General features: G+C 38.2%; 1 protein-coding gene across 1 annotated transcript in view; it reads right to left on the bottom strand.

Annotated features, from left to right (window-relative positions):
- Nucleotides 1-1,739: 1,739 nt before the first annotated feature.
- LOC139726607 (uncharacterized) overlaps nucleotides 1,740-12,814 on the bottom strand; it is a gene marked incomplete at its 3' end in the record, with an annotated part of 59,041 nt that continues 47,966 nt past the window's right edge. Inside the window, exons 4-5 of the mRNA XM_071637597.1 lie at nucleotides 11,961-12,113; nucleotides 1,740-1,824 (exon numbers count right to left, since the gene is read on the bottom strand). Of these exons, the coding sequence (XP_071493698.1) occupies nucleotides 1,740-1,824; nucleotides 11,961-12,113 (238 nt within the window). The remainder of the gene's footprint in view (nucleotides 1,825-11,960; nucleotides 12,114-12,814) is intronic.

Raw genomic sequence — 12,814 nt, 5'->3', positions numbered from 1 at the left:
GAAAAGTGTGACTGCATGTCTAGTTTTGGTTTCAGAGTCTACCAGTTTGGTAATGGAAGAGGGATTTAATAGATATTCAATGCCTTTGTCTTTTTCTTCTTCTTTGGGGGAGGTAAATGCTGATTGCCATTTTGAGATGATTATTTTCTTTCTTATTCGACTCGGCTTGATGTAATCTCACAGCCGTTTCCACCAGTCAAGAATGTTTGTACCATTAGTCCATGTTTATGCTGCGGAGGAATACTCTAGTATTATGATTGATGATGATTGTGTGTGTGTGTGTGTGTGTGTGCGTGTGTGCGTGCACGCATGGAGATTTTTATGATTGGTATCTCATTCTCTCCCCTGTAAACAAATCTGCCTTGCTGCACATAATTGGTGAATATCTACTGATAAACTGTTAATGCGTGAATTTGTTTTTCAAGAAATTGTCAACATTTTCCATGATACTGTGTATATGCAGTTGTTACGTGTATAGTCTATTGAATAACTGTCTGTGTGTGGAATCAATGTTGATACTGACATTAACTTGAAGAGTTGAAAAACTTCGTGTCAAGTGATTGTATGTACTCGTAATTTTTTGCGTACATGTACCACCAAAGTGGTAATGTATTCATGCGGTGAGCGATATTATGTTGTCACCGAGTTTTACCATCACGTAGCAATGCAATTTACACTCAAGTTATGAACGATTGTAAATATTACTGAAGACTAATAAACTATATACATGTATACAGTAATCATTTTGCGTATTATTCTTTACCACTTTCTTGTATGTGTGTGTGTGTGTATGTGTGTATGTGTGTAATTGTAGATTAGATTTGACTTGAATTGCAGCCGCAGTAATCATCCCACCATAGTTCAAACTCTGCCTATGTCTTTACTAAATGTATGCTCATACACACACCCACAGATTCAGTACAACGAATTCACGCTACGCACATTCTGCACAACTGTGCATTGTACAAGCTTGTACGTCTTTAAAGGAACATCTCAATACTTATCAAAGTCATTTTGTTGCAGTCTTGAAAATAAATGGAAGATGAGCTGCATGTTGCACACTGAGTGGTAATGCAAGGTTTATATGAAGTTAATGAAAAAAGAAGAGAAGGGAAAACAAAAACAACGAGACATGAAAACTCGTCACATTGAGGACGAGTTAGGTGATACGCTTGTGGTCATCAGATGACAGTCATCTGTGATCGACAAAGAAAAGAATGTGATATAGGCACCTTGAAGTTATATTGAGCGTGCATGCGAAACCGTTTCTGTAACCACTCGGCCACGGGTCATCCACGGAAATGGTAAGACAGAAAAACAACAACAATGTATAGATATAACGGGGGGAAAGTCAATGCCCACTCAACTAACGCGGCCGTGTGAACATCTATTGCATTGCTAGACGGAAAAGCGGCCTTGTAACGACTGAGGTCGCTATACCATTTCTGGCAACTTGGGAAAAATACGTCCCGCAGACATAAAACCTATAATCGGCTGGTTTTGATACCTTGCCTTTAATCACAATTTTCAGTGTAATGACGTCATCAAATTACAAAACAATGACATGGTCTTGAAAGAAAATTGTTCAAAGTACAACACCTCAGTCGTCGTCATTACATACTATGATCGGTTTGACAAAGTCAACCTGCAAAATTTTGCTGCAGTCGAAGCAATGTGGTCTCCAACACACAAAAAAGAGGGATATGGCGTGTGTGTGTGTCTGTGTGTGTGTATAGGACCTGGAGAAATAGTACTCAAGTTGTCTCTGTAAGAGTTTGCGTAGGTCATCGCCCTTGGGTGGTTCCTGCTGAGATAAGTCTTCAGCTGTAGTGAGAGGTGGGAAGGAAGGGGAAGTAGGAGATAGATGGGGGAGAAGGAAAGGAGAGAGAGAGAGAGAGAGAGAAGGGGCAGAAATGAGAAGGGGAAGGGGAAAGGGATTGGGAAGGAAGAAGGGAGAAAAGAAGAACAAGATGGGGCGGGGGAGCAGGATACAGCAGCAAGAAGGGGTGGAGGGAAAGGGAGGGGGAGGAACGAGGGTGAGGAGGAAGGGGGAAAGCAGGAGGGAACACAGGAGGAGGTGGAGGGGGAGGGACAAGGGGCAAGGAAGAAGAAGAATAGCAGGAGGGAACACGATGGGGAGGGGGAGGGAGAGACAGATGTAAGACAGGGAGGGGAAAGAATGAGGGGGCAGGAACAAGGGGGATAGTAGGAGGAACAAGATGGAGAGGGGGAGGGGGAAGGAAAGGGGAGGAATGAAAGGCAAGGAAGAAGGGAGAAAATGGGAGCGAACAAAATGGGGAGGAGGAGGTGGTGGTGGTGGTAAAAGATAGATGGGTGGAGGGAGGAGGCACAGATGGAAGAAGAAAGAAAGTCAGCAGGAGAGAGTACAGATGCAGTTATGTGTGAGAAAGGTAGAGAAATCAGGATGTGCAAAGCATAACATTTTAAATGATAAAATACAAGACATTTAAGAGCAAAGGTTACAGAGAAAAAAAAGAGGATATTTTTTTTTTGTTGGGGGGGGGGGCATGGAATGAGTGAAGGGAGAGAAAGAAAGGGAGACAGAGAGAAGAAGAACAAGAAAAAACAAGAAAAATGTTACAAGGTTATCACTTTGTTACAAAGAAAAGTAAATATCACTTCAGATGTGCATGCATCACACTTTAAAACATCATTTGAGGTACTTGCAGAAATTATGAATAGCAGTGTACATCACTATATAAATCACATTTTGGGGGTAGTTTTTATTTGGTTGCTATTACTTTTTTTGACTGTTTTTTTTTTTTAATCAGAAATGTATCAGATTTGCTCCTGCAATGGACTGGGAATTACCAACATTTTCCTGATCTTGGAATGCACAACGTACGTTCAGTATACTCGAGTCCCTCTACTACATAGTAATTACAAGTGCTATTTACCTGTAACCACAGAGAATGAAATAGCCTTCAGAAGCAAAACTGCAGGAAAGCTACACATGTAATGATTCAAAACTATTTCCTTGATGGTTTTGTATTTTGAGGTCTTGCATACGCACAGGTCTGTTTCCTACAACTTGTATGACTGACAAAGCCAATTCAGTAAGGTCAAATCTTGTGACAGTGTTAATTCCCCCGATGTACCATTTTTAAAAAACTTTGATAAACATTTGGGAAAAAAAAAATTAGGTCAAACTGCATTTTTCCTTCTCAATATTTCTCCTTTATAAAATCTATCTATTTTTATTTTTTATTCATTTATCATTATTATTATCATTTTTTTTTTTTTTTTGGGGGGGGGTCCTTTAAACTTGTAATTTTACCATCTCTTAATAACTTTTATGACAAAGCCCTTAAAGGTACTGTTCACCATTGGGAGCTGTGATTTAAAAAAGTTTGTGTTCTCAAATTTGATGCATATATGTAGGTCAGTTGAATCACAAAACATCCTACCATGTAAAAATTTCACAATAAAGCCTACACCATAAAGCAGACATCACTATTTTTCTCAATAGGCCATAACTGTAGACAGTTTAGTCTAAACACAATTTCATTATAACTACTGTGCACATTTTGTATATATATTTAACAATACTTAACATTGACTATAATGAATCAAATTTTTACACTGGTTGTTTCTATCCCTAACTTATATTTTAGAACTATTTTGAAGCACTAAAGCTGGATTTTTGTTTCATCTGCACATGGTAAATAATGCTCTTAAGAGGCAAACTCATTTATCCCCCTAGGATGTGCCTATCAATCTTGTTTGTACATTTGGAGAATTCGTAAGCAGCAAGAATGTTCAATTTCTGCAAACCACAGCTGACTCAGAAATTGTCAAGAAAGGATCTCCATTTAACAAATTTGCTGCAGAAATGTGGGGCGAAAGCCAAGGTCACTGGAGAAAGGCTGGGTGGGGAGAAAACGCAGATTAGCTGAGTTGAGACAAACACGTACTTCACAGCACAAGCTGATTCAGTCAGTATGGGTGAATGAAGTAAACACTGCACTGGATTTTCAAGAAAACATGCATAAACGACTTGGTTTGACCATTACAAACGACTGCAAAATAGGATTTGTCAGAGAGACATGAAAAAAAAAGCCCCATTCACACACAAGAGTTATCAGTTTTTGCATTGCGATGCAAAAATATCAATATTACTTGTGCACATAATGCTGTGCAGGACAAATTATTGTAATGTTTCAAAAAAGAATCAACAGTGACCGTAACATGATCCCAGGAATATGAGCTTGCAGACCCACTGTAGCAAGATGCATTGTAGAATTAATAAAAAAGATGAAAAAGTCTCTGTGTACAGTTCTCACGCATACCGCCAGGCAAATTATCGCAAGTTTTTAAATAAAATCAATCAGGACTGATTTTCCTATCCTGATGCGGATCGCAAAAACTGTTTTCTTTTGTGTATGTGTCCACACACACACAAATTAAGTTTTCGCATTGCAGGGCAAAAAGTCATGTTTCAAATACTGTCAATGTGTGTGTGTGTGTGTGCGTGTGTGTATGAATGTGGCTAAAAACAGCATCCACTCCCAACTGCATTGGGGAAAAGTGTTGAATGGCCCGCAAAAAACTGACATATACTGTAAAACATGATACATTCGCGGCATGAAAATGTCGCGAATTGGAGCCAACGGCCCTTCTTGCAGCATGACATTTTCGCGAATTGCCACTGGCATCCAATGAATATTGTGTAGGCAAGAACTTTTGCGTGCATTTTAATTTCGCGGATGTTGGCGTTCGCAAAATTTGCGAAAACAAAATGCACGCAAACATTCCTTGTTTTACAGTAGCCTGAAAATTGCTACACTATTCCATCACTGTTATTATTTGTTTGTTGATTGTTTCAATTTCTGGATTAAAAATGCACATACAAAATCCATCATACACAGTTCATCTATTTCATAACAGCAATGAGAAAGAAATGATGTCAGCATTAACCAAGCGATAGAGAAGAAAAAATAACAGATGAAAACAAAAAAGGAATTTTTGTTGCAATTTTTTGAACACAGCAAAGAAAACACACAGGTCAAGGTGTTGTAGGTGCGTTTTTCTTTCTCTATTTTCCTTTCTGTATACTATCTCAACCAACACATGGATTTGAAAAAAAAAAAATTCATCCTATTCTTCCCTCGTTCTTGTTGCTGTTCATTGAAAGTCTCGACTGCCTATTTCACTTGAATCCTTCCGAAGACAGCGCCCAGTAACAGAATAGTAGTTGCTATATTCCAACTAAAATTACCACGTCTCGAGGAATATTTTGGTCGATATAGTAACAATATTGTTATGCTTAATAGAAATTCATAGTGGAATGAGGCTCAACACTTGCTTAACGTGATACGAAGCAGTTCTTTGTATCATTTCCCAGTATCGCTCAAAAACTGCTCAAATATTTGGGATTACAGCGGCAAAATTTGGCAGGGTTGGGTGTACCAGATGTTGACATTTGTCGGTACTTGCTCGCAGCAAAAACTACATGTGACTGACTTCAAAGGACAGGCACATTCTCTTTGAATCTGCCACTGCTATTTTAAGACGCAAACTGAGCAAATAACCTTCAAATATCAAACTTCAGAGCATTTTCCGGCTTCAGACGTCTGACATCGTACAACAAGACATACTCATACACACTTGCAGATTCATTCTGGATTTATAGGTAGAAGTCCTTTTATAAAAAGCAAGTGTTTTTCTTTTCCTTTCTTTGTATTCAATTCTTTTTGCACTATTTGATTCACAGATAAGAATCCTTACATCCAAGTTTGGCATTGGACTTTTCATGACACTCTTTCCTCATATCATGATCACTCCTCTGCAAGATTTAGAGCATTCAAGTTCTAGCATTCAAAACATGGCTATTGATATTTTCATAGCTTCGACAAATAACTGTTCTATTTTGAACGATCCCTCAGAACTATAATATTCCTTCAAGGCAGTCTCGGTAGTTAATTGTCTGGAGCGAACCTCTCTAGGTTGGGCAGGTTTCCGGTTGTATCAGCCTGATTCTAGAGAGAGAGAATGAGAACTTCTATACGCAAATCATTCCACAAATATCTAAACAACAAAATGTCTTCTTCCCATCAAATCATTCTGCAAAATTCTAAACAACAAAATGTCTTCCTCCTATCAAATCATTCTGAAAAATCAACAACTAAAAAAATCTACCTCCTGTCACTGAAAAAAAAAAGAGAGGAAAGAGTTATCAATTTTGATCATGGTACTATAGTGCTTTAGTCATAATAGCATCCCTCACACTTGCCACTCCCAACCATTGACTGGGCATTGCTAGAATGTTGCATTCGCATTCCCTTTGGTTTGATACCACTGGACTTCCTAGCAGAAGTGTATGTCTGTCAATTCAAATGAAAATAAAAAGTAAAATGTAAAACCTTCCTTTGATCATCTCACTTCCTTCCTTCCATTTGAAAAACACCACTAATCATTCCATAGCCTCTAAAAATGTAAACTTGGTAACTTATTAAAAAAAAAAACCAAAACCAAAAAACAGTTTTCCAGCTTTGGTCTTTGACCATTTAGTGATTAATGCATGTTTATCATGATGTGCATGCACATTTTGTATTTCAATAAAAACATTTTTTTAACAAAAAAGAGAAAAGCATGAAAAAAAAAAAGACTGCACAAGACTATCTATACTAAAAGAATCCAGACATCTATTAGTCTGCAAATGGCCAACACAGCCTGTCATCGTTCTCCAGACACACCACTTCGACTCGCGATAAGGCGATAATCACATTTTAGACGGTAGCGATTGCGAACGGCCACAAGCCGCAGAGCTCTGACCAGAATCGGGGTAATGATAGCCAATTGAAGTGCGCTGCCACGCACACTGATTGGTAACCGTGATAAACTTTGAATGACCCACTGAAACTATCTGGAGAAGAAGGTGAGAAGTGGTTCTCTTCTTATGAACGACTTCTGATTCATTCAGCTTCACACACAGATTTCTTTTTTCTTGTCCCTTGTTTGTTGAATGATACAAATCTGTTGGCCCAGTATAGGTTTAGCAATATTCCTTGTGTTTAGTCTCTCTTTTTTTTTTTAAGTCTAATTCAAGGTACGATATTGAATAAAATCTAATAAGCATGAAATTTATCAAATGTTGGAAATAACTGCACAAACCTCAATGCATTTGGATATATCTTGGATATATCTTGGATATATCACTAGTACTTTTTTGTCTCAAAATATAAACTGTTCTAGAACATCAAAAGATCTCCGTCCTAAAGGCTTGTATGATGCTATTAGCTTTCACTGTATCTTAAAACAAGTCAAAGAAATTTGAACTTTTTATTTGAAGCAAAACAAAAACAAAATCGTTTTCATTATCTTTTTGTTGTATTTTAAAAACACTATCATAACAGTGTTCTGGTATGACAACAAATTGCTGTCAAGTTCACACCTTGAGAAGGCTACAGTGGAAATTTATCAACATACAAAAAAAAAAAAGAACAAAAAATCCTGAATGGATTGTCTGAGTTTGCTTCAACTTTCATTACTTCCAGACTACATTTAAATTTACCTGAACTAGTTAGCATACTAACATGGTCCTCTTTTCCTGCCACCACAATACACACAAAAAAAGTTGTCCACCAAACCCCTAGAAGACAAATAACCAACCAACAAACCAACAAACAAGAAACAAACAAATAAACAACTAGATATATCGCTACGGCTACTGATATGCCTCCGCCATAATGCATGGTTCTCCTAATAGGTCTATAGTACAATGTCTTGACAATGTGTGATGACAGTTTCACACAATTGGCAAAATATTAAAATGACAGGTTTGACACAAATAAGCTGAATGTTCACTTTCCTAGAACTAGGTTCAATTGGATGAATGATTAAAATTACTTGACTTTTGACCCTTTTATAAGTTTATGCATTGAGTAATTTTCAAGGTATTGAGAAAAAGTATAATTTCAGTATTGAATGCGAAAATAGCATTATCTAAACCTGGCCTTTGACCTTTGACCTCACAGTTCCAAAGAGAATCACTGTTAGGTTGAACATGCATAAATATGTAAGTTTCATGATGATACCTTGAGTTACTTTCGAGATATGGAGGAAAAAGTGCAATTTAGCACTTTCACTTGACCTTTACCTTTTGACCTTTGACCTTTTGGCAAGAAACTTCCCCAAAAATATATATTGGGTAATACATGCCATACATCAAGTTAAAAAAAAAAAAAAAACTTCAGGCATATTGCATTTTAAGGAAAGTAGTGATATTTTGAGGAGCTGATCTTGACCTTTGACCCCCCTGACCTTTGACCCATGACCCCCAACTTCCCTAGATAATCACTGCCCATCGGAACAAGCATATATACTAAGTTCCATGAAGATACCTTGAACCATTTGCGAGATATGGAGAAAAACATGAAATTTCATTTTTTTTCCACAAAATAACCTGTGACCTTTGACCTTTGACCCTGTGACCCTAAAATCCACACAAAGTATTATCCCCCAAGGATATACCCTCATACCAAGTTTGATGTAAAACCACCACACGGTTCTTGAGATATCGACAAAAACAAAACGGGACGGACGGACGTACGGACGGACGACCCGAAAACATAATGCCTCCGGCCACTTCGTTGCGGAGGCATAAAAAAACAAAAACCAAATAATTATGTATTGCAGGGAATGCTAATTCACATGAAGGGGAAAAAAGTTCTTCTCAGGTGAAAATTAATTTATGAATAAATTACACTGCAATTACACTAGAGGTATACTGACAACATTTGTGGCAACCTGCTGAATTTGACTGTAGGTGCATTCACACCAGCGGTGAAACACTGCAAAATACTGCGGTATTTTGCACGGTGATTCAAATTTCGCACTAAATACATATGCAAGATTTGAGCGTGAAACATGTTGCAAAATAACACTGATCATACAGTGGTGCAATTCTCACATGACCAGACACACTGTGTGTCTTTTCCCATTGGAGATATGTGCAACGCCTGCCAGAAATATCACAGTATACAAATGATGCACAGGTCGGAGTGTGTGAGCCGGAACTGTGTGCACAAGGTAACTATGGAATGCTTAACCCTTACTCTGCAACACGCAATGCTCTCGCCGCGATGCTCTGACTTTTTTCTTTCAAGTTTCCCGCACATTTTGACACCAAATTTGTGACGCCCGGGGGTACGGATCTGAAGTTACATAACATTTTGTACATGCATGTGAGGCCGAAAATGGCTCAAAAATGTGATTTTGTGTACAAAGTCAATGCAAATTGAGTTTTTTCACATGGTTCATATAAATATGCTTATTTTTACTCTCAATGGCTAAAATCAATTTGTTTTAGGAGTATTATGCTTCAAAAAGTGTCTGCCACAAATTTTGTTTAAAAAAACAACAAAAACAAAAGGTCGAAAAAACAAAGAAATACATAAGAAATTCATGAAACAATAAAATAAATAAGAAATTAATTTTGATACCGAATTTTTTTTCAAGTGCATTTGCTAAGAATGCCACAAAGAATAATTAGACCAAAAATGAGCACTTTTGGAGCTTTATTTACTGATTTAGATCAAAGAGTCTGATTTCACAAGGCGAAGCCAAGTGGGTTTAGGCTAAATTCCATAGTTACTGCACGTACACTATATTCCGACTGACACACAAAAAGACATGTGTGTCATCCGTGTCATAGAATGGGTAATTTTCTTGCCAAAAATTCATTTTTCTACAATGTTACTCGATGATAAATTTACTGGATGCATATTTGGCTTGCCATAGACAAGAGCCCCAAAATCATGCATCCAGTACTTCAAAACCATGCATCCAGTATTTACTGGATGCATGACTTTTTAGCCAATAAGCGTCTCATACATTGTACTGAGTGCACGAACGCTTGCATAGTGCGTGAACCCTTGTTACAAGTGCGCATACTCTTGCTACAAGTGCGCGATAACATGTTTACATCACTGTGACTCAGTGTGCGGCCATTAAACAATCAACACATTGTATAGCTCTCCACCGATGAGATCACAGGATTTTCGCTACCAATTCTAAAATATTTCTTGAATGACCAAGACACCATGTGAATGACTGCAACATCTATTACCACTTGGTATTTTGCTAAATGAGAACAGTGTCAACAAACTTCTGTGGTATGTAACATCACTGCCAAATTAATGTGAATGCACCGCCTATTCAGGATGCGGTTCTCTCTGGGTGCATGGTGTACTAACAATTAAAATGCCAAAATGCCCCTTGAATTGTCGTCCCTGGGGAATTGAGTCATTCACAGTTTCATATGTTTCCTTACATCCGGTCTCTCCTCCCCTAATCATTTAAGATTTGCGAATCCCAGATATTACCATAGTGACAGCCCGTAAGAAGCTGTCTTGAGGCAGCTTTATCAGAAAATCATCTGGGCGCAAAATGACTTGTGAAAATGACTTTTGTTGGTAAAGATATGGCAGTGCAACTGCCTTTTTCCATTCGAAAACAGAAAAAAAAGACCCCAGCTAAATAGCTTGCATTATGAAAGTGAATCTTCTGCACTTCAACAAATGGAGTATGACCAATTACAGAAAACAATCATAAAGTAAACGAATGCTTCAGTTTCACATCTTCATAAAACTCACATTGGTAAAACTCTTTGAGCAAATTTGATAGTGATTATGTTACTATTTCACAATTCTACATTCAATACCTTCCACACCACAAAACTGCCAACGTGGATGTGGGTATGTGGGATACAGGTATGCATTTGATACATTTTGACCTTGTAAGACAAATACACACAGAATGTGAATGAAAATGCCTGAACCTATCCTACCCATACATAATATGTCTTCTTGCTTCTTACAAAGCGCAAGTAGTGAGGTCAGGGTGTTTCTAAACACATTTCATGCTATTAAAGTAAACCAAGTTGATGGTTCTTTCGGTCTGAATGCAAACTATGATCTTGTTTATTCCCAAACGACCTTCTCATATCATGTTTGGACAATCCTGGTCTGGGTCTTTTGCTTTTGAGTTTTGCTTGGGTACACATTTACTGCAAAACCAGAAATTTTTGCATGCATACAATTTTCACGAATTTTGCAAGGAGTCAAGATCTGCGAAATCAAAATGCACACAAAAGTTCTCGTTTATGCATTGAATGCCAGTGGCAATTTCATGCTGCAAGAAAGGCCGTCATCAGCTCCAATTCGTGAAAATTTCACACAGAAAATATTTCTGGTTAAACAGTGTACATGTATGTAATATGAAGAGCTTGAATTCCAATACACGATTGTAAAGTTAGAGCCAAGCTTGACACTTCTGACTTCCATCACACTGCATGAGATAAACATGCATACTCCTGCATGAACATGTGGTGGGTTTCCCATATTTGGCTGATGATGGGCCACTTTATGATGTATCTTTCTGGTTTTTTTTTTTTTGAAGACATCTATAGCAAGGTGTATGTTTCTGTGTGCAAACACCCAGCGACTCTATATGTTTATAAATGCATTCCTGGAAAGTGATTGCATGGGGATTCTTCGTAAATTTGAAAGCCCACATTACAGTCTCTGTTTCTTTCGGAGTCCAGGAGAGCAGTATATATGGAGTGTTTATACTTGATGTTGCTCATGTAACACCTTGCCTGACAGGTTTGATCATCACAAAAAAAAAAGGCCACCCTGCCTCAAAGGACGCTCTCATCCTCCAGCTTCAAGTGGCGCACAGCACAAACAAGAAGATGAAAAAGATGCCGATGATGAAGAGGAAGGACGGTGATGATGATGATGACGAAGTAAGACAGAGAAGTGGAGATGCACAGCAATACCACAAAACACCATCTACCACAATCTGTTGTCTTGGTCGAGATAACACTGAAACAAAAATTAAAAGAACAAATAACACAACAAACAAACAAACAAACATAATACCCAGACGGGGTTAAGTAGAGGGCATGCAAACTTACGAGGGGTCACGCCACTTACCAGTCACAATTTGACCATCGGGGAGGTAGGGGTACTCGGATCCAAATAAGTGTCCATTGGCGAGGGGAAAGACGGGGGATTCAGGGGTGGGTGGGTAACCAAGTGCTGTGTACTTGCCCATGTCTCCGTTCATCTGGAAGGCACCGGAGGGTCCTGGGTTTGTTTGGGGGGGGGGGGGGGGGGTGGTTGAGACAACAGACGGGGGAAGGTAGGGGGTGGGAGAAAAGAAGAGACAAGATACAAAATTAAACCAGGCTGTTTACCTTCTTCATTATCAACACAAGTCCCTTGGCCATGAATATGACTTTTGTACTGGTCTAGGGTAATTCTGGTCTTAGTTGTGGCTGCAATAAGCAAAAAAGACAAAACAAACAAACAAAAATATAAACCTTAACCGATAATCATACACTATTAATATGGTACGCTCTATCTGTTGATTTACTACAAATTGTATGACTTCCCACTTATTCATAAGCAATTTTGACAATTTCTTAGTAGTTGCTTGCTACTGCAAAACTGCAAGGATGAATTCTGATAATATTCTGTCAAATGCAGAGAGGGAGAACATGTATGGAAATGACACAGGTAAAAGAAAGAGAGAGAGAGACCTCTCGAGATCTACATGAAAAATTATCAGTGAGAAGCAACAGGAGCTTATACTTATTCTCACTTTCCTTTTACACCAATCCCCAAGGATTCTTCATTTACAAGTAAATGGCTTGCCATTTGCATCTGAACCAGACAAATCATGCATCACTTTCTGTTCAGTTTATTTCGATCTCAGATAGGCATAAAAGAAAGAAAGCAAGACAGAAAAATCCACCCACTACGTTGTCATTTGTCAAATGGTATTA

This window comes from Diadema antillarum, unplaced genomic scaffold, assembly GCF_040938485.1.
Source record: "Diadema antillarum isolate AM-2024a unplaced genomic scaffold, OU_Dant_1.0 seq00000093_RagTag, whole genome shotgun sequence".
NCBI classification, from domain to species: Eukaryota; Metazoa; Echinodermata; class Echinoidea; order Diadematoida; family Diadematidae; genus Diadema; species Diadema antillarum.
Note: the sequence above shows the minus strand (reverse complement) of the source record. Positions and strands in the feature narration are given on the sequence as shown.